Source organism: Carcharhinus amblyrhynchos, chromosome 1 (assembly GCF_965287045.1).
Source record: "Carcharhinus amblyrhynchos chromosome 1, sCarAmb.v2.hapA, whole genome shotgun sequence".
NCBI classification, from domain to species: domain Eukaryota; kingdom Metazoa; phylum Chordata; class Chondrichthyes; order Carcharhiniformes; family Carcharhinidae; genus Carcharhinus; species Carcharhinus amblyrhynchos.
This window is the reverse complement of record NC_137324.1, coordinates 70,484,131-70,506,675: the sequence shown is the minus strand read 5'-3', so window position 1 is coordinate 70,506,675 and position 22,545 is coordinate 70,484,131. Positions and strand designations below refer to the sequence as shown.

Here is a 22,545-nt window from a genome sequence, read left to right as displayed (position 1 = left end):
TTAAATAGCTGAACAGGGTGCCCATCTCAAACAGGAATTCTGGGATGATCAGGGTGAGGATGCTTCCTGATAATATCCAGGGCATCACAAAGCCAGCAATCCACCGCCTGGTTAAGTGGATCTCGGGTTGATCTATGAGGAGACTCGCAGGGTGTTGAAGGTTTTCCTGGAGAATGTAATCAGGGATACCATCACCTACACTGAACACACCAAGCGCAAGAGGGTTACTGCCATGGAGGTGGTGTACATTCTGAAACTTCAGGGCGGCACTCTCTATGGATTCAGCAGCTGAACAATTCCACCCTTTCTACCAAAGACAGTTACGTAGCTAAGATGTGTATAGAGGGCTATGGGCCAAACGTGGGGAATCGAGATTAGCTTTGTGGACAAAAAAAAAGGGTGGAATGGACAAGTTGGGCCAAAGGGCCTACTTCCATACTGTAAACCTCTATGACTCTAGGTATCCACACCAGGTCCACTTGACCCCACACTCTCCATTCCACGCCAATCCCTAGATTACCCTCCTCTCTTACCACAATGTATCATGACTGATTCCCTTCTTTTCTGAAACAGGACAAGCCTCCGTCAGCTCACCGAACCTCAAATTGGCTTGTGCCCAACACTGGAATGAAGGGCTGTACACAGCACCTGCTTCGCAAACTTTGTTCCTGTTCTGGACACTTCTTGGAAATCGCTCTCTTGTTAGAATTGCTAGAATTACTTCCTTTACCATGGAGGACACATGTGTTTTAATTGCACAGTGAGCATTAAAGACCTTAAAGTCCTAAAATGCTCAGGATTATGCCTCAAACTCATGTGTTACTTTTTAAAATTGGAGTACTCACATCTTTCCAGCCATTAGAAACTTCTCCTTTCCAGAATAAACTGAAAAATATTTTTGCTTCAGTTTCCATTATTACTGTCTTTCCTGAAATATTTACAGCTGCTGTCCATCTGCTGGTTTGCTTCTGAATATTCAAACACTTCAGTAGATTTGTTCCGATTGGCTTTTGCTTGTACACTTGGATACAGCTCATACCTCTCCAATACAGGAAAGGACACTTACTGACAACTGTCTAAAAATGCTAATTGCTGCAGTGTTGTTTGTTTCTCCCACTTCTCTTCTTTCAAGAGCCCCACTTGTTCTTAAGGAGGTTATCACCTAGAGGTACTCCATGGCACCCCCAATACCCTATGATTCCTCTTGTTCCACTTGTGATTTTACATCTTCAGTTCTCTTTTAGCGAGTCTTCAATTACAGTCTGGAATTGTTGTGGATGGAATCATTGGGAAAAAATATAATGGGTTCATAGGATGTCCCTTTGTCCACTCTTTTAATCCAGATTTATTTATGGGTGAAGCCTGCCATTCAAAACACAAACATCTGCCACATAAACAAGTTCATCTGCTAATACCTCCCATTGCTGTTTCTAGACTGTATTTTCTAAATCTTTGTAGCCATGATGTGGAGATGCTGGCGTTGAACTGGGCACAGTAAGTCGTCTCACAACACCAAGTTAAACTCCAACAGATTTATTTGGTAGCACGAGCTTTTGGAGCACTGCCCCTTCATCAGCTGACTCACCTGATGACCTGATGAAGGAGCAATGCTCCGAAAGCTCATGCTACCAAATAAACCTGTTGGACTTTAACCTGGTGTTGTGAGACTCCTTACTGTGCCTAAACCTTTGTAGTAAGTGTCGTGAGTCAGATGCTCAGAGCATTACATTTCCCGATGATATTTCCTGTGTAACATTCTCCATTCCCATAGTTGTTATATATTTAAGGTTGTTGCTGTGATGCGGCACAGTCACTTTAAGAGTCTAGTCATGTGTATAGTTCATAACGCAATTGGCTGCTTTGTGGACTTTGTCTCAGTCTAGATCAGGCCTTTGTAGAGTTAACAGCTATTCCATAAATCTGCGTTGTTATTTGCAGCCAACCCCACGTGCTACAACGTTACATACTGAGAGTGCAGTACATGACGCAAGTGACAAGTTCTCATATGAGAAATATGGGACATGCTTGATATGAAATTTACATCAGATCTGAAGCTGACTATGTTTAACCATATAAAGAGCAAAATGAAACTATATGAAAAGGGACACTGTGTACTTCAGGTCAGACTAATAGAAACTTTACCTCAGTGGCTTTAACATGTCTGGTTAAACGCTTTTTCAAATCTGGTTTTGAATTGTGTTACTTGGCAAGCTGACCAGAATAAAAAAATCCAAGGACTGGAACAATTTTTGGAGGTTTCAGACTGAGCTGGGGAAATAAACTGAGATTAACATTTCTCCTTCAATAGGGCAGCATGGTGGTACAGTGGGTTAGCACTGCTGCCTCACAGCACCAGGCTTTGATTCCCGGCTTGGTTGACTGCGGAGTTTGCACATTCTCCCCGTGTCCACGTGGATTTCCTCCGGGTGCTCCGGTTTCCTCCCACAGTCCAAAAGACATGCTGGTTAGATGCATTGGCCATGCTAAATTCTCCCTCAGGGACCCGAACAGGTGCCAGAGCATGGCAACGAGGGGACTTTCACAGTAACTTCATTGCAGTGTTAATAGAAGCTTACATGTGACACTAATAAATGAACTTTAAATGTTTTTAAAAATTGCAAATTTTCAAAAAAAGAACCAAATTGGAAATTTATGCCTATGAAGAATAAATCCTAAATTCATTTTCACTTACGTACTTTGAATTACTTGACCTATTGCAGTATATATTAACAATGTCATTTGAGCCCTTATTATGGGGAATTTTGTGAGCAATGATAATAAGGAAGATTAGAAATCCATTTTAACAATATGTTCTGTTGTTCTGGTTTGTACAATTTAGTGAAAAGCTGTAGGCAGGATCTTCCCTGCAGGCTTCAGTTACTCAATGTGACTCTCCCACATGGCCAATTAATAGATGCCAAATAGACTCTCAAAGCTGGCGAACCAGAGACCTTTTAGCTTGATTGGCAGAAGCAGAAACCTTTGGCCAGTAAGTGAGGGAGATAATGCTTGAAAATGGAGACATCCTCACTTCAGCATTTTCAAAAAATAACTTATAAATGGCCTTTGCAACCAGGCTACCACAGTTTTAGGTGAGGGGGAGGGGGGATTATCATTAACTGGAAACTGAATTGGACCAGCCATATCAATACTGTGGCTACAAGAATAAGTCAAGATGCTGGGAATTCTGTAGCAAATAACTCCCTCTATCAGCACTGTCGGTATACATATTCCACATGGACAGCAATGGTCCAAGAAGGTCGCTCACCACGACTTTCACAAGGGCAAGTAGGGTTGGGCAATAAATGTTGGCCTGGCCAGCAACATTCTCATTCTATGAATGAATAAACAAAATAAATCGTTTTCTGAAATTGTTGATCTAAATCCCAGCTGTATTCCAAACCTGTCCATGTGCTGTTTTTCTTGGTTGAGTCTAGTGAGTGAGGGACAACAAACTATTTTATACGCAGCGCATGGGATTTAACAGAGGTGACAAGGGTCTCACCTGTTGGTTGGACCACAAAGGTGAACTCTGTGTTTCCTCATTTAGGAAAGCTCTAGATGCATTAAATGCCAATTAGACACTTAGCTGGGCAGCGGCATGCATTCCGTGGGAGCAAGGCTCACGAGAGCTGCTGGCCAATAAGAGGTAGCAGGTCTAATGAATGGCAGCACCACTGGGAGATAGTGGCAACTGCCGGTATGACACTCATCCGAGTTCTAGTATTATCACTGGTTTCTAGACCACAGGTGAGTCATGGCAGGAGGGGCTGCAGAGTGGGAGTCATGGGAGAGGGGGATTAGCAGCAAGGGCAGTGGGATGATTATCAGCAGGGCCCTCCTTCCTCATTTTGGATCTCTTGATCGGGTACTGACTACCTTTGAACAAAGGACACCCTCAACCCCCAGGAGCAATACCCTCGCAGTTTAATACAAGTGGCTGCAGGATGAGTGTGTGTTAATTGCTCGCTTAAGGATCTCAACTAGTGTCAGTACAGGAAGGCCATCCATTGGCCTTCCCCATATTGACTGAACCGAGTGGTGGAAGATAGTGGGGTCCGTGTTCGCTAACATGTCGTTGATCAAACAATTCCCTGACACCAAACTCACCAGAGGGAACTACACAAGATCCACTCACCATCATCAAATCTGAATTTAATCCTGTGTTTGCTAGACAGTCACACAGATCCACTTCAGCAGAAGTCTCCTGTTTGTGATCAGGAGCAAGAACCTGGTTAAATTCTCTCTCTTAGCTAAGGGATGTTGAGACCAATTATAACACATTGACTGCCATCAAAGACCAGACCATTTGGCAAAGACTAGGGCTGAATTTGGGACTCACCTCATTTGACATCAATCAACTCTGCAGTGGATAAAGAAAATAGCAACTAAGTCACCAAGAACAGCAGGTCATACGGTTTTACATAAGCTACTAATAACTGCTTGATTCTGCTATTCCCTACCTCTTAAATCCTTTAAATCTCTGAAGACAGTTCTCATGGTCAAATCACAATACATACAACATGTGAATTGCAATTATAATCTGCCTCACATTTACCAAATTTAACAAACAGTTCTGCATTTTTTAATGATCAAATCTCTAAGCACATTTCAGACTGAAATTGTACCTGAGAATGGATGAAGGATGAGCCTAATGTCAAGACACGTGACTCAGAGCCTCTTGATGGTGGGATGCTATAGTTTGTTACGATGATTCGAGAGTCACTGATATGAGGGAGTTTGCTCACGATTGAACTCTGCATGTTCACTCTCAGCTTATCCTCATCTGTAACCAACGTAAGAGATAAAAGGAAGTAATAGTTACCCAGTACACTGTTGTGGGAGAGAAGACTGCATTGTCTCAGACAGTGCAAAGATCTATAAATGGTAACTTAAATATAATTTTCAAGGAGACATCTCTAAAACAGGTGCTTAATGCAAGTTGGTTAAAGCAACAAAAAGGTACCACACAGAGAACAGCTTTTCCAGTTCAAAATATTTTTTTACAGCTTATTATGGGAACTCATCACATTAAACATCCATTTTACAACGTGTCATACATAGGTTGACCAGCATTCTGAGTTAAAATTAAAGAATTCCTAAACATCATACACATTCTGACAATAGAACCTAAAATGTGATGTTGTATTGTACTTCCAATGGTGGAACATTAACCTGTATAAATAAACTCCTTTATATTTATTTTCATCCTGATTACATCAAGAGCAAGGTTGACAGAATAATTGCAGAATTTCTTAAAAGATAATTGTTTTCAGAGCTGAGGAGAAAAAGCAGGGGAGTGAGACTAATGGAATTGTTGTTTTAAAAAGTCTGCACAGACAGAATGGGCCAAACATCCTCTTTTTACGCTGGCTTGGTTCTATCACTCTTTTCAATCACCTGCTAGCAACTTAGTGGTGGACACCAAAAGAGAAAATGCTGGATAATCTCTGCAGGTCTGGCAGCATCTGTAAGGAGAGCAAAGAGCTGACGTTTCAAGTCCAGATGACCTGTCAAAGATTCCAGCATCTGCAGTAATTTGCTTTTAAACAGCTTTGGGCAGGTCATCTATTTTAAATAAACTGATCTGCCTTATCCCTGGTGGTGTATGTCAGGCACCTATCTGCTCCCAGGGACTGCTGAATGCAGTGCAATACATCAATTCTGAAGAAGAGGATTGTGGTCCACTCCAAAGGATTAGCTATGTGTGTCCTTTATAAGGGGAGCCAATAAAATTAGGACAATCACCTGTGTTTTTCCAGCATCATGGTCTCAATCCAAGCCTGAGCACATTGCTTGGCATCATCTGCACTGTTGAGAAAGCAGGTTTTCTTGTTCTCTCCATGTGTACAGGCCTTCTGTCAGCCTGGGGAAAGTGGAATTCTTAAGAAGATGTCTGTGTCCAACCCCTTGGTTAAAGATGACCACAACATCAATTAGAATTCAATGGGTTAAGTTTCATGTGTGATGTGTTTGAGTATGACATATCAGCCAATTAGAGCATGAAAGCATCTGTTGCAGGTTGGATACACAGGTATTGTTGGTTGGTGCAAAAGCTCATGCTTCCTGTTGGTCAACGTGACTCTGTTTATTCATAGGAGAATACACCTTTGCTGCTGAGACTGTGCCAAATAGGGTGATATACGAGCTTCTCACATGTCTCAGAGTAATGGCGTTCTCTTCAGTGATATCCTCTGGGTGTCCTTGAAGATTTTTTGTCTGGTCTCCATGTCAGCATTTTCATCAATTAGCTCATTATAGGAGAGCTTTTTTTGGCAAACCGTCATCAACAATCTGGCATCACATCCAGTCCAACTTATCATAGCACTCTTCAGCAGCTAGGCATGTCAGTCAGTGAGAACATCTCAGTATTAGGAATCTTGTTTTGCCAGCTAATCTTGAGTAGTCCCACAAGCAGGTGTGAAAGTGATGTCGCCTGTTTTAATGTGTGGAGCGAACTGTCTATGTCTAACCAGCATATAATAGGACAGCTGCTAGGTTTACCTTCACTACTATAGAGAGACATATTCCTTTTGCTCCCGGACTAATTTTTAAAACTTACCAAAGGCAATGGTGGCCTTAGCTATTCTGGCGTTCTCTTCATCACTGTGAACTATTCTGGGGAAAGTGCTGTTGAGGCAGGTAAATGCATCAACTGCTTCAAGCCTTTGACTGTTGACTTGACTTTGGCTTCACGTGGGCAGGCTGGTTGATGACTTCAGTCTTTTTGGCGTTGATTGTGAAACCAAAAGTTCACGTGCAGTTACATTTCTTGTTTTGGATGGGAAAAGTCATCAGCAAAAAGGAAGTCACTAACCACAGCCTTATGCACTTTGGTCTTAGCTTGAAGTCTTCTCAAATTGAAGACTGAGCCATCCATGGCAATATCTAATGAGGATGCCTCTCCCATTAACACAATGCTTCAGAAAACAAATAGACCCTGGAAAACTGCCAGCGTTTTCAGGTTTCAGTCAGATTTGTGGCTGCTAAATTTACATTGGGAGTTCACCAAGAGGGCTGTGAGAGTATCTGAGCCTTTTTTTTATTGTTTAACTCCTCCCCTAGACTCACAGGCTGCTTGCTGCTTCGCAGGTTGCCGCCCCGCCTCCCCCCCCCCCCCCCCACTAATCATGTGCCATCATCATGAATTTGGAGATAAATGAGAGTCAGTTTAAAACGCTTTCCAATTTTTTTTATATGCCCTTGAAATTACATTGCGGAGTAACACTGTAGCTCTTTAACCACACTACATTTCATATTTTTTACCGATTTATATTAAATGACTAACTAAAATGACAGATAAAGGGATTTCAGATGAATAAATTGAGTGTTTTTATATAAATATTATTCCACAGGTGAAGTAACTTCAAGGCCCATAATTCCATTTCCTTCAGTTTCCACAGTCAACACCTCCACTATGTCCAATCAGCAACCCAGAGCTGAGTTTAGAAAGTTGCACTGTGTGTATCTACAGGAACAAATCCATCTATTAATTTACAACACAACATCAAAGCACTGTGGGAGCACGTGCTGGTGTCACTGGAGGGGAGCCAGTGGCATCGTGGAATTTCAATTAAATGAATCAATAAAATCTGGAAATTGAAAGCTAGTAATGGTGACCATCGATGGTCATAAAATAACATCTGGTTCACTAAACCTTCCTTACCTGGTTTGGCCTCCATGTGAATCCAATGTAGTTGCAAAGTAGTTGACTCAATTCAAAGACAACTAGGCCCTGCCAGCAATGGCCACATTCCATGAAGGAATAAACCAAGTCCAAATTTATAATCTCCAGATTATTACCTGAGCCACATGCAAATTGACATAGGGTACATAAAATACACAAAGAATTCAGAATAAAATTGATGAGTTAACAGGGCAAATAACGATAAAAGGGTAGGAATTAGTGGCAATTACTGAGACTACTTGCAGGGAAATCAGATTTGAAAATTGAACGTTCAAGGATACTGAGTATTTTGGAAGGATAGGCAGGAAGGAAAAGGTGGTGGTGTAGCTTTGTTAATTAAGGACGAGATCAATGCTGTAGTGAGAAATGATATAGGCACTGGAGTCCAAGATGTCGAATCAGTCTAGGTAGAAATAAAAAATAGGAGGAGTAAGAAGTCCCTGGTGGGAGTAATCTATAGATCCTCAACCAAAGTTGTGCACTGGCACATAGTATAAACCAAGAAATACTGAGGGCTTGTCAGAAAGGAACAGCAGTAACCATGGGTGATTTTAAGATGCATATTGGTTAGAATAATTAGCAAGGGTAGTATCAAGAGATAGTCCATTGAACGTATTAGAGATTGTTTTTGGAGTAATACATTATGGAATCATCCAGGGAGCAGGTTATTCTAGATCTGATTTTGAATGCAGTGAAAAACATTGTTTCTTGTGTGCTATACAAACAAAACATATTGTTCATGGCATGCATAGAGGAGAAAGAAAGGAGAGGGTGCAGGATATAGTATCTAGGTTTATGTAATGATCTCATAGTTAAGGATCCTCTAGGAAAGAGTAATCGTTGCATGTGCTTCAACCTTCTCAAACAGTTTCCCATGCTTGCCCTTGTCAAAGGCTTTACTAAAATCCATATAAACTACATCAACTGCACTTTCCTCATTCACACACTCAATCATTGCCCAGAACCACAAGGTATGGCCACTGGAGATCACAGGCTGGCTGCAAGTACACATTCAACTGTATCATTGATAGCATTCAGGGTTTAAATAAACTACCTTAAGCTCGACATTCATAAAAGTAAATTCAGAATAGTTTGAACTTCTTCAACATCAAACAATCAACTTTTGTGTTTTTGATCTGCAAATACCTGAAAGGGTATTTTCCCACTGTTTTCTGATTAGCTCTTCCAACATTTCAATCACATCCCGCCAGATATCATCAAATATCTCCGCTGATGCAGCATCTTTAATGCAAGCACTGGGAGAAATGGGAGGAATGCCCCGTTTATTTCTCCTTTGAGTAAGCTGGACTTCCTTTTGTTCAGAACTCTCATCATCGCTAACACTGTAATTGAAGCAAAGCAGCTGCATTAAACATGACACACCGACATTGAGTACGACAGTACCACTGAGCCTTTTGTACAATTTAGGTGGAAAATTATCCTTTTTTATCTCCTAGTAATATAAATTTATTTACAGGAGTGAAGCTTTTGCCTTATGATTGAAAGAATTAGGGTAGAGTGAGCAAAGAATGATGGATCCAGTTCCAGTGTCTTCTTTCGATCCAGGGAAAGTTAATTTGCCTTCAATAACAATAAACATTGTTTCTTTCCATTTTGAGAAACATGCTGCTTGTGTCCAGTTTTCATTATAGGCATTTCAAGTTAGCCCCCAAAAACTATACTCTCAGTGGAAAATATTTCCTCAATAAAAAGCCTTCAGGAAAAATAATGATACAACCAGACAATTCAAACCATAATCGGGTGAAAGAAAGGGGTTTAAAATGTTGCCCAAAAAAAAGAGTTCTGAGCCTGAGGATTGAAATGATTTTGAAATTCAGCAAAAGGAGGATCAACAAATTGATAAAAATAAATGGGGGTGGGGGGTGTGGTTTCTAATTTCCCCGCTGCGTGTTTTTTGCAGTGGAAGGCGATGGTGGGATCCCCTGGTCCTGCCGCTGCCAGTGGAATTTCCCACTGAATCCAACCTACACTGCTGGGAAACCTACGGCATGGGCGCACCATCAGCAGGAACAGAAAATCCCACCAACATAAATGGCCAGAAAGTTTCAGTCAGGATTAAAAATAGCTCACTGGAGAGATAAAAATAGATTCTAAAAGTTTGTATTGACATTTGTAAAGGAAGAGAGCAGTGAGCATTTATGCTGAGACTGAGCATTACACACTGTGACAAGTGAAACTATAATGGAAAGGAAGGAAATGGCAGAGACATTAATGAGAAAGAAAACAGAGAGTAGGAATGTCAGTCATTTTCAGATTAACAAGTTGTAAATAATGCAGTATCGCAAGGATCAGTATATGGGCCTGAGCTATTTACAATCTATATTAATGACATTGACGACAGGACTGAATATAACGTATCCAAGTTCACTGCTGATACCAAGATGGTAGAGTAAGCTATAAGGAGGATACACAGTGGTTAATACTGCTACCTCAGTGCCAGGGACACAGATTTAATTCCAGCCTCAGGTGAACATGCAAATGTGTGGAGTTTGCACCTTCTCCCGTGTCTGCATGGGTTTCCTCTGGGTGCTCCAGTTTCCTCCCATAGTCCAAACATGTGCAGGTTAGGTGGATTGGCCATGCTAAATTGCCCCTTAATGTCAAGGGGATTAGTAGGGTAAATGTTGAGGTTACGTGAATAGGGCCTGGGTGGGATTGTGGTCGGTACAGACTCGATGGGCTGAATGACCTCCTTCTGAACTTCAGGGATTCTATGATTCTATGCAAAGAGGGTGCAAAACAGTTCATATGAATTAATTGAGTAGGCATTGATTAGTAGATGAATATAACGTGGTCAACTATGAAGTTATCCACTTTGTTAGGAAAAATAGAAGGGCAGAACATATTTTAAATGGTGAGAGATTGGGAAATGTTGGTACTCAGAAGGCCCTGGGTGTCACTGTACACAAATTACAGGAAGTTAATCTGCAGATAGAGCAAGAAATTAGGAAAGCAAATGGTATATTAGCATTTATTAGAAAGAAATTGGAGTGATGAGAGTAAAGAAGTCCTACAGCAATTGTGTAGGGCTTTGGTCAGACTATACCTGGAATGCTGTGTATAGTTTTGGTCTCCTTACATAAGGAATGATGTACTTGCCTTAGGAAGAGTACAGACAAAGTTATATCTGGGGTGAGGAGACTGTCCTATGAGGAGAAATTGAGTAGACAAGGCCACATTCCCTCATATTTAATAGAATAAAATACAAAATTCTTAAGGCGTTTGACACTGGAGAAGCTGAAAGGATGTGTCCCCTGACTGGTCAGTTGAGTCGGCTGGCTTCGTCAATTGACGAAGGAGCAGCACTCCAAAAGCTAGTGGCATATGCTACCAAATAAACCTACTGGACTTTAACCTGGTGTTGTGGGACTTCTCACTGTGTCAGTAGAGTCACAGCCTCAGAATCAAGAGCCAGTCACTTAGGACTGAAAGAAAACATTCCTTCACTCTGTGGGTCATGAATCTTTGGAATTCTTTACCCCAGAGAGCCAAGGATGGTCAGCCATTGAATATATTCAGGTCAGAAAACAATAGATTTTTGGGTACTTGGGAATTAGCAGATTATGGAGATAGCGTGGCTTGAGGTAAACAATCCACCATGACCTTATTGAATGTCTCAAAGTGCCAAATAGCCTAACGCCAGCTTCTATGTTACTATGTTTTTAAAACCAGAGGCAAGACAACTCTATCTTTCACTATCAAGTTTCCACGCTGCCTGGAATTGTAATCTATCTGCTTTAGCCCAATGGGTTAAGTCAGTTCTCACTCAAACCACTAGAAGGAGTGGAGTATTGCATTTCAGAAAAAATAGAGAAGGAAACAACAACTATTGGAGAATGTTCAGATTATCTGGTTCAACAACAACATTATAAACAGCAATAAAAATGCAGCAATGGAAATTTTCACAAAACAGATTTACCACTTCAAATTGAAGTTATAAGTAACAAATGGTGCACATTGTACATATTAAGTGAGTACATTTTGTCCTTTGCACCATTTTTTAAGCAATGCATAATGAAGTGAACAGGGATGGTTTATTTCAAATGATGAAAATGTAGAAAGAAGAATGAAACCAAATAGTTTAAAAGATGATTTCAGATATTTTATTACATTGAACTAATGAAAACAAACAACGTCAATGAAAAGTCTTGGCACACTTCAGATATCATCAGTTTCAAGCCACTGAAGTCAGAGACGCCTGCAATCACGTAGTTTAAACCCGGACTGGACAATAAGGAAAGGCTATCTTAACAGCTATCAACAACTTTTGAATTCTAAGCTTATTGTCACCGCCATGATGACAATTTGCTCAAATTAATCTGCTCTTCTAAGCAGGTGGGAAGGACACCCACTGGAAATTAAAAGTTGTCCTTCTTTAAAGATTCATATTGGTTTCGAGTAACAACACTGAAACCTGTCTGCTACTTAAACCAGTAGTCAGAGTGGGGAAATTATTGAAACTTAGCCACAAGCTGAAATTGGCGGGAAGAGACTAACTAAAATAAAGCCTAGGAATTTTTTTTTAAATTACCCCTCTTGTCTAGCCAGAAGGAGGAGTTGTCCTCCAGGTCCCACAAGGAAGATTTCAGCCTCTTTGCCTGTGCTCCCTCCTTTCACCTGATCGTGAGATGCTCCTGAAAGCCCTCCTCAGGACTTTGTTGATTGCTGGGAATGGTTCTTCTAGTCTTTGCCAACTGGTCTCACTAGTTAACAGTTCACTCCCTCCAGCCACTTCTCATCCATTTTAGGTCAGCAACTGATCAGGAGATTGTTAAAATTAAAATAGCCTGGGCCTCATGCTGCTGAAGTTTGAGGTGACTTGTCACTTAATTTGACCCCACTTGCCTGATTACTGACTCAGGTTTTAATTGGAACTTTTATCTCTACATTTCCATCTGCACTTCTGCATCCCAGGAATCAAGAAATGTTATTAATGGAAGTGTTAGAATTTGAAAAGAAGGTACAAAAACTAGCATAAGGGCACTTTATCTAAATGCTCGTAGCATTCGAAACAAGGTAAACGAGTTGACGGCACAAATTATTGCGAACAAGTATGATTTGGTGGCCATTATAGAGACATGGCTGTAGGATGGTCACGACTGGGAGTTGAATATCCAGGGGCATCAAACTGTTCGGAGGGACCAACAGGAAGGTAAGAGAGGTGGTGTAGCTCTGATATTTAAGGATGGCATCAGGGCAGTAATGAGAGATGATATAGGTTCTACAGAAAAATAAGGTTGAATCCATTTGGGTGGAAATTAGAAATAAGGAGAAAAAGTCACTGATAAGCATAGTCTATAGGCCACCAAATAATGACATCATAGTGGGGCAAGAAATAAACAAAGAAATAACTGATGCATGTCTATAAAATAATGAGGAGCACAGATCAGCTAGATAGTCAATATCTTTTACCAAAGGTAGGGGAGTCTAAAACTAGAAGGCATAGCTTTAAGGTGAGAGGGGAGGGAGACACAAGTGTCCAGCGGGGCAATATTTTCACACAGAAGGTGATGAGTGTCAGGAACAAGCTGCCAGAGGTAATAGTTGAAACTGGTACAATTTTGTCTTTTAAAAAGCATTTAGATAGTTACATGGGTACAATGGGTATAGAGGGATATGGGCCAAATGCGGGCAATTAGGGTTAGCTTAGGGGTTTTACAAAAAAGGGTGGCATGGACAAGTTGGGCTGAAGGGCTTGTTTCCATGCTGTAAACCTCTATGACTCTCTGCAAAAATAGTACAGCAATAATCATGGGGGCTTTTAATCTACATATCAATTGACCAAACCAGGTCGGTCAAGGCAGCCTTGAGTAGGAGTTCATAGAATGTATCTGCGATAGCTTCCTTGAACAGTGTGTAATGAAACCTACAAGGGAGCAAGTTATCCTAGATCTGGTCCTGATGAGACAGGAATAATTAATGATCTTGCCGTCAGGGATCCTCTTGGAAGAAGCGATCATAGCATGGTTGAATTTAAAATACAGATGGAGCGTGAAAAGGTAAAATCTAATACCAGTGTCTTGTGCTTAAACAAAGAAGACTACAAAGGGATGAGGGAGGAGTTGGCCAAGGTGGATTGGGAGCAAAACTTTATGGTGGGACAACTGAGGAACAGTGGGGAACTTTCAAAACGATCTTTCACAGTGCTCAGCGAAAGTATATACCAATGATAAGGAAGGATTGTAGTAAAAGAGATAATCAGCCATGGATATCTAAGGAAATAAAGGAGGGTATCAAATTGAAAGAACATGCATACAAAGTGGCAAAGATTAGTGGGAACCTAAAGGATTGGGAAATCTTTAAAGGTCAGCAGAAAGTCACAAAAAAACTATAAAGCAAAGTAAGATGGATTATGAGAATAAACTAGCTCAGAATATAAAAACAGATAATAAAAGTTTTTACAAATATATAAAACAGAGCAGCTAAAGTAAACATTGGTTCTTTACAGGATGAGAAGTGGGATGTAATAACTGGAAATGAGAAAATGGCTGAGGCATTGAACAGGTATTTTGTGTCAATCTTCACAGCGGAAGACACAAATAACATGCCAAAAATTGATGACAAGGCGGCTATGACAGGTGAGGACCTAGAAACTATTATCACAAAAGGGGTAGTGTTGGGCAAGTTAATGGAGCTAAAGGTAGGCAAGTCTCCTGGTCCTGATGGAATGCATCCCAGGGTACTAAAAGAGATGGTGGGAGAAATAGCAAAATTAGCTGGACTCTGGGATGGTTCCTGCAGATTGGAAAAGAGCAAATGTGACACCACTGTTTAAAAAAGGAGGTAGACAAAAGGCAGGTAACTATAAGCCGGTTAGCTTAATTTCTGTAATAGGAAAAGTGCTTGAATCTATCAAGGAAGAAATAGCAAGACATCTGGATATAAATAGTCCCATTGGTAAGACACAGCATGGGGTCATGAAGGGAAGGTCATGTTTGACTAATTTGGTGGAATTCATTGAGAACATTACATGTGCAGTGGACAGTGGGGAACCTGTGGATGTGGTGAATCTCGATTTCCAGAAGGCATTTGACAAGGTGCCGCACCAAAGACTGCTACATTAGATAAAGGTGCACGGTATTATGGGTAATGTATTAGCACGGATAGAGGATTAGTTAACTAACAGAAGGCAAAGAGTGGGAGTAAATGTGAGTTTTTCTGGTTGGCAATCAGTAACTAGTGGTGTGCCTCAGGGATCAGTGTTGGGACTGCAATTGTTTATGATTTACATAGATGATTTGGAGTTGGGGATCACGTCTAGTGTGTCAAAATTTGCAGATGATACTAAGATGGATGGCAGAGCAATGTGTACAGAGGAAGCTGAAAGTCTGCAAAGGGATACAGATAGTCTAAATGAGTGGGCAAGGGTCTGGCAGATGGAGTACAATGTTGGTAGATGTGAGATCATCCATTTTGGTAGGAACAACAGCAAAATGGACTATTATTTAAATGGTAAAAAATTGCAGCATGCCGTTGTGCAGACAGACCTGGGTGTCCTTGTGCAGGAATCTCAAGAAGTTGGTTTGCACGTGCAGCAGGTAATTAAGAAGGTAAATGGAACGTTGTCCTTCATTGCTAGAAGGATGGAGGTTAAAAACAGTGAGGTTATGTTGCAGGCTGGTGAGGCCACACCTGGAGTACTGTGTACAGTTTTGGTCTCCTTACCTGAGAAAGGATATATTGGCACTGGAGAGGGTGCAGAAGAAATTCACTGGGTTGATTCTGGAGTTGAGCGGGTTGGCTTGTGAGGAGAGACGGAGTAGACTGGGACTATACTCATTGAAATTCAGAAGAATGAGGGGAGATCTTATAGAAACATATAAGATTATGAAGGGAATAAATAAAATAGAAGCAGGGAAGTTGTTTCCACTGGCAGGTGAAACTAGAACTAGGGTGCATGGTCTCAGAATAAGGGGAAGTAGATTTAGGACTGAGTTGAGGAGGAATTTCTTCACACAAAGGGTTGTGAATCTGTGGAATTCCCTGCCCAGTGGAGCAGTTGAGAATACCTCATTGAATGTTTCTAAGGCAAGGGTAGATAAATCTTTGAACAGTAAAGGAATTAAAGGTTAAGGTGAGTGGGTGGGTAAGTGGAGCTGACTCCACTTATTGAATGGCGGAGCAGACTTGAGGGGCCAGATGGCCTACCCCTGCTCCTAGTTCTTATGTTCTTGTATAAATCTGTAATAAGGCCTTGGAACATGTAGAATAATTTGATTTTCCATCCCTCAAAACAGTTCCATTTAATTGAGAAGATACACAACTGAAACAGATAATCAAAATTCAAGGCTGCAGCGCATATAGCCTCAGTGAGTAACTTCTGTTGGGGGCTTGAAAAGAGTATAATGTAGATATTCCTCTTGTATAGGGGAATTGCCCATTGTCCTTCCCCTCATACCTGTCAAAAGTTGACCCCTAACTCTGAAAGTCGAGGATTCAAGCTCAATTAAACACGTTAAACTAGCTGGATCTTAGGCGGAGCCCACTGCACTATTACTTTGTACACTCTGAGGAATGAAAAACAGAAACACAACTTAACCTAATATAAGAACATAAAGTTCTGGAAATACTAAGCAAGTGATGGAGTATCTGCGGAGAGAGGAACAAAGTTAACATTTCAGATCATTGACCATTCAATGTCAGATACTGCCTGACCTGTTGAGTATTTCCAGCACTTTCCCTTTTTATTTCACATTTTTGGCATCCACACCATTTTCCTTTGAGTTTACATACCAGCCTTAAACCCATTCCGGGAAGCAGTAAGTTATACTTAAAGCACAATTGATTACACGCAAATACTATTTCAGGCAAACTACATCATTTACTGTTGTATGCATTTATGTAACCTCCGCTTACCATTCTTCACTGTCGTATGCAAAATACTCCTCAATGTTTCCATCCACATCATAGATCTCCTCCTCCAGGAATGAGAATATAGAAGAGTTCGAGCCAAGGGAACTCATAGTGGAGTTTGATCCTAACCCACTGTGGAAGGGAGATTGGGCAGGAAGCAGACGGAGGCCTGAGAGGCTCAGCCTGAGAGAAGAAAAATGTTTTTATTCAATCCTACATTTATTAGAGATCTAATCATTGCAACCACAGGACAGTCCTCCATTGCTTGCTATATTTATGCCTCATACATAAGTGAAGAATATCAAAATATAATGGAGTTTTTAAAAAGCTGGAGATCTGTTGGTATCAGTGGCGAAGCAATATTGTCTTGTTTCAAAAGCAGAGGTTGTTGGAAACTCTCAGCAGGTCAGACAGTGTCTAGGAAGAGAGCAGCCAAGTTAATCTTTCAGATGTAGACTATCAGAACTGGAAGAAATCACAAATGGGCAGCATTTAAAAGAGATACAGTGGCTGCCACCCACGCAAGAGCAATGGGAAAATTTGGAGAGCTGCCAAAACTCAATTGAATTTTGGCTGTTTCCAAAATTTTCTTGTCCACACGCGATGATGCCCACCACTGACAGAACTAGAAAATCCTGCCCAGAATGAAGGGAAAGAGGACAGAAGGTATGGGCCTTCACATACACACCCACAACATGAACATGCACACACACATACACGTGTGAACACACAAACACATACATACCCAGACACGCACATCCAGAAACACATACACAACCGCAAATATACACAGAAACACACACATGTACACACAATATAAACATGTAAGTGCACAACATAAACACACACATAACATAATCATCATTCTGGTTGAATGCTGTTCAGCTGCAATTTCTTCCAGTTCAGGCAAAAGATGCACGACTGAAATATACACTCTACAGTACTGACTGACCCGCTGATGTTCTTGTTTCATAACTGCCAGCTTACAGGGTATTTGTTTGCTTTTAGTTTATTTATGCAATGTCTGCTCCATATTCCAGGGCCGCTGGACTTTTTTTTAAAATAGGCAGATCAATGCCTGCATTAAAATAATGGACAAAGGCATCTCATAAAAATATAATCATCTTTCCATTTAGATGGCACATGGTAATTTCTAAGTAATTTTATATTTTCTGTGATCATGACTAATTTCAGGAAATTCAAAATATCACAATTTGATAACAGCAATGAATTTAATAAATAAAACTGACCAGAACCATTATGATACAATAATTATATAAAAGAGTTGACAAATTCTTTCTTGATGTTCCTTTATTAATTCATTCATGGGATGTGGGCACTGCTGGCTAGGCCAGTCTTTCTTGCCCATCCCTAATTGCCCTTCTGAAAATGCCTTTTTGAGCCATTGCAGTCCCTGTGGTGTCGGTTCATTGAAGGTCTATTTAATTGATGACTTAAGAACTTACTCCTTGATGTCACTGGTGCTATCACAGAAACGAGGCAATGTCCTCATTGTCACAGAGCTGTTTCCTCCACTCTGGAAATGTTGAAAACCTTCATCTTTTGGCAGCAGGAGTTGGGATCCCAAAATCCTGCATTGTGTATGAAAAGACATGACAGGAAGCAAACAGTTCAGCTGGTTACGTTGCTGTTCACCACACATTTCTGGGTTTATCAAGATTAGAAACTGCACAAAGCAAAATACGAAAACAAGCCAACAACAACTTATATACTTTTAATGTAACTTCACAAGCCCAAACCTTCCAGACTCTATAGCAGTGGAACATAGAATCTCTAGAGTCCCCACAGTGCAGAAGGTGGTGATTTGGCCCAAAAAATATGCACCATTTCGGCATCTTACCCAGGCCCACACAGCTGCCCCCTCCGCACTCCTCCATGCTCCATCTGTCTGTGGCCTGCCACATCCTGTCCCTTACCCAATCCACATAACACCTAAATCTACATAACCTGTGGCACGGTAGCATAGTGGTTAGCACTGTTGCTTCACAGGTCCAGGGACCTGGGTTCGATTCCCGGCTCAGGTCACAGTCTGTGCAGAGTTTGCACATTCTCCCTGTATCTGCGTAGGTTTCCTCCGGGTGCTCCGGTTTCCTCCCACAGTCCAAAGATGTGCACGTTAGGTGGATTGGCCAAGCTAAATTGTCCCTTAGTTTCCCTGGATGCATAGGTTAGAGGGATTTGCAGGTAAATACAGGGATAGGGCTTGGGTGGGATTGATGTCGGTGCAGTCTTGATGGGCCAAATGGTCTCTTTCTGCACTGTAGGGCTCCTATGATTTACACACCTTTGGACACTAAGGAGCAATTTAGCACAGTCAATCAACATTTTTGCTGAACAGAAGTTAAAGTGCCCTCTGCACATTTTTCTCTCATCCTCACTACACCAGTGACTGGAATGTCTCAATTGATAATGCTGTTAATTGTTATCCAGAGATAGGTGACATATTCTTTCTGAACTACTGACCTGAGCTGAGGTGAACGCTGTCTCCATTCTCGACACTCCGATTGAATGCTTTCTGTACGACAGCTCACTTTGTCCTCAAACAACATCTCATCGATTTCCCAGAACAGCTGATGTACTGTCTGTGTGTTTGCTTTGTCAAATTCCTAAAACCCAAGCACAAAGGCTGACTCAGGTGAGAATAAGAGAACAGTTGTGATGGAGGACTAACTGAATTTACTTGGACGGATCCAATCTAGAGAAATTCCAGCTGATCTGGTACATGAGAATGTAACATCAGATAGGAAACACAAAAATCTTCCCCTGAACTTACACAGCAAAAATTGATTATTGCAATACAAAGAAACCCAAATTTAAGATGAATGTGGATCAATTTGATCAGCCTTGGGGATGGAATAGACTTATATCCCCCTGGATGATAAGGAAATAAAAAACAACCAGATTCCCTGGCAAATCAGATAGGATACTTCCAGAAAATAACATTTTGGGTACAGTCCCTAAATAATCTGAGACATGATAGATGGTGAGGGTAGTGTACTCAGGAGGAACTGGTGAGTTTGGATCAAAGGTTCCCAAATGTTCCGCCACTGGGGTTTACCTTGCTGCATGCTAAATCTGCTGTAGACTGATCAACAACGATGGATTGCTATGATCAGTCAACAATTCCAGGATCGTTCAATCATGCAACTACCTGGGTGAATCTTCAATCTTTTATCATCTTGTCATTCATATAGTCCTTTTCCTGAGTTATCCTGTGACATTGCTGGAAAGTGCAATGTGTGAAAAATGAGGTGAGAACTGCAGCAGATTTTCTAGTGAATCCGCGGTGGTAGAATAGTTTCCTCACATTCATAGGAAGAAAAGACACATGGGCAAGAGAGCAGGAAATGCTCGAAGCTTCTGACTTTCAATAAAGGATGGGGAGAAAAGAGGAGAAAATTGGGAGTATCCTTCCCTCCCCCTGCCATTTGTTGTCTTTTGGAAGTAAAAAAAAAGGCTTTATAAGGAACCGATTCTGAATTCCAATTAATCGTACAATATGAAACATCTCTTAATCCCCACTTGTAACCCCAAATATTCTTTACATATTGTCAGTAATCCCCCAGCAGCCTTTACTTGCCAACTATAATTCCCAGTATAACTATAATTCCCAACTATAATTTCCAGTGTCTTTCTCACCCAGAGTATAACTCTCATCATCTTTCTCATCCTATTTTAATTCCCAGTATCCTAGTCACCTGCCTCTCATTTGGACAGCTGATACAGACATGATGGGCCTGATGTCCTTCCTCTGTGCCATCACAATTCTATGATTCTCTAATATCCTTTATACCCTGTCTATTACTCCCAGTATCCTCCTTTCCTATCAACATCTGCCAGAATCCTTGTTACCCTGTGATACTCACGTCATCTCTCCAGGAGTAGACTGAACTACGCTCTGTGGACAGGCCTGTTGTATAGCTCTGGATTGCAGACCAAGAATTATTAAGATATGTTGGTGTGGTCTGCCCACTGGATGATTCAGATACAATGGATTCACTACTGAAGAGAAAAGGAAAGTTACTTTCCATCACATAATAAAGAATTCATAGAATCATACAGCACAGATGAGGCCGTTCAGCCCATCGAGTCCACACTGTCTGAACTCCCACCTAATCCCATCAGCCAACACTTGGCCCAAAACCCTGAAAGTTATGACATGTCAAGTGCTCATCCAGGTACTTTTTAAAGGATGTGAGGCACCACCCTCCCTGCAAACGCATTCTAGACCATCACCATCCTCTGGGTAAATAAGTTTTTCCTTACATCCCTCCTAAACCTCCTGCCCCTCACCTTGGACCTATGTCCCCTTGTGACTGACCCTTCAACTAAGGGGAGCAGCTGCTCCTTATCCACTCTGTCCATGTCTCTCATAATCTTGGACACCTCGATCAGGTCGCCCCTCAGTCTTCTCTGCTCCAACGAAAACAACCCTCGCCTACTCAATCTCTCTTCATGACTTAAATGTTCCATCCCTGACAGCATCCTTGAGAATCTCCTCTGCATCCTCTCCAGTGCAATCACATCCTTCCTACAACGTGGCGACCAGAACTGCACGCAGTACTCCAGCTGTGGCCTCACCAAAGTTCTATACAATTCCAAAATGACTTCCCTGCTTTTGTAATCTATGCCTCAATTGATAAAGGCAAGTGTCCCATATGCCTTTTTCACCACCCTACTAACATGCCCTTCCACCTTTAAAGGTCTGTGGACAAAAACGCCTTTGTTCCACAGAACTTCCTAGTGTCTACCATTCACTGAATACTTCATTGTCAAATTACTTCTTCCAATGTGTATCACTTCACACTTTTCAGGGTTAAATTCCATCTGCCACTTGTCTGCCTTTTTGACTGTTCATGTAGCCCAAGACACTCCACACTGTTAACCAGCCAGCCAATCATACGTCACCTGCAAACTTACTAATTCTACCCCACACATTATCATCTATGTCATTTATATAAATGACGAATAAATGGGGTCCTGGCTCAAATCCCTCTGGTACGCCACTGGACACTGGCTTCCTGACGAAGAGGCAGTCCCCTCGAAAGCTTGTGAGTTTACTATCAAATAAATCGGTTGGACTAAAACCTGGTGTTGTCAGACTTTTTACTGTGTTTACCCCAGCCCAACGCCTGCACATCCACATCATTCCAGTCACTAAAGCAGCCTTCTGTCATCACCCACTGTCTCCTACAACTGAGCCAATTTTCAATCCACTTTATCAAATTACCTTGTATCCCATGTGAATTTACCTTCTTTACAAGTCTCCCAAGTGGGATCTTGTCAAAGGCTTTGCTGAAATCCATATAAACTGAAATGGCTTTGGCAGGTAGGATTAAGGAAAATCCAAAGGCGTTTTACTCCTATGTTAGGAGCAAAAGGGTGGCTGATTGGAAGTAATAAATTGTCCCTAAATTAGTTTCCCTCAATGCGGATTGCCATAAAACAATAGATAAGGGTCATGGGTGGAGGGGGGTACTGGTAATGTTAAAATGGCACAGGCTCGTTGGGCCAAAGGGCCTGTTTCCCGGGCTGTTTTTGTTCTTTGTTCTTTGTACATCAACTGCACTATTCTCATCTACACACCTGGTCACCTCCTCAAAAAATTCAATCAAATTTGTTCGGCATGACCTCCCTCTAACATAGCTATATTGATTATCCCTGATCAAGCTTTGCCTCTCCAACTGGAGATAAATCCTCTCCTTCTGAAGTTTCTCCAGTCATTCACTCAGTAATTGTAATATTAGATTTAACATAGAAGCCCCACATTTCCTTTGTATTTCTCACAACATGGTATTAAAATGTAGAAAGAATTTGCATTTATGTAGTGTCTTCTCTCAACTTCTGGATTTCTCAGAGCACTTCACAGCAAATTAAATACTTCTGAACTGTAGCCAGTGTTTTAATGTCAATTTTGTGTACAGCGAGGTCTCACAAACAATAATGAAATAAATTACTGTCAT

At 41.2% G+C, this 22,545-nt stretch overlaps 1 protein-coding gene across 5 annotated transcripts in view; it reads right to left on the bottom strand.

Annotated features, from left to right (window-relative positions):
• Positions 1 to 22,545, bottom strand: part of fam149a (family with sequence similarity 149 member A) — a 125,379-nt gene that overhangs the window by 26,538 nt on the left and 76,296 nt on the right. For 4 of the 5 annotated variants that reach the window (XM_080186663.1, XM_080186681.1, XM_080186689.1 and 1 more), the window contains exons 3-8: positions 20,449 to 20,584; positions 19,046 to 19,188; positions 18,028 to 18,153; positions 16,565 to 16,744; positions 8,834 to 9,030; positions 4,629 to 4,786 (exon numbers count right to left, since the gene is read on the bottom strand). In XM_080186663.1, the coding sequence (XP_080042789.1) occupies positions 4,629 to 4,786; positions 8,834 to 9,030; positions 16,565 to 16,744; positions 18,028 to 18,153; positions 19,046 to 19,188; positions 20,449 to 20,584 (940 nt within the window). The remainder of the gene's footprint in view (positions 1 to 4,628; positions 4,787 to 8,833; positions 9,031 to 16,564; positions 16,745 to 18,027; positions 18,154 to 19,045; positions 19,189 to 20,448; positions 20,585 to 22,545) is intronic. The other variant, XM_080186672.1, reaches the window with a different exon arrangement.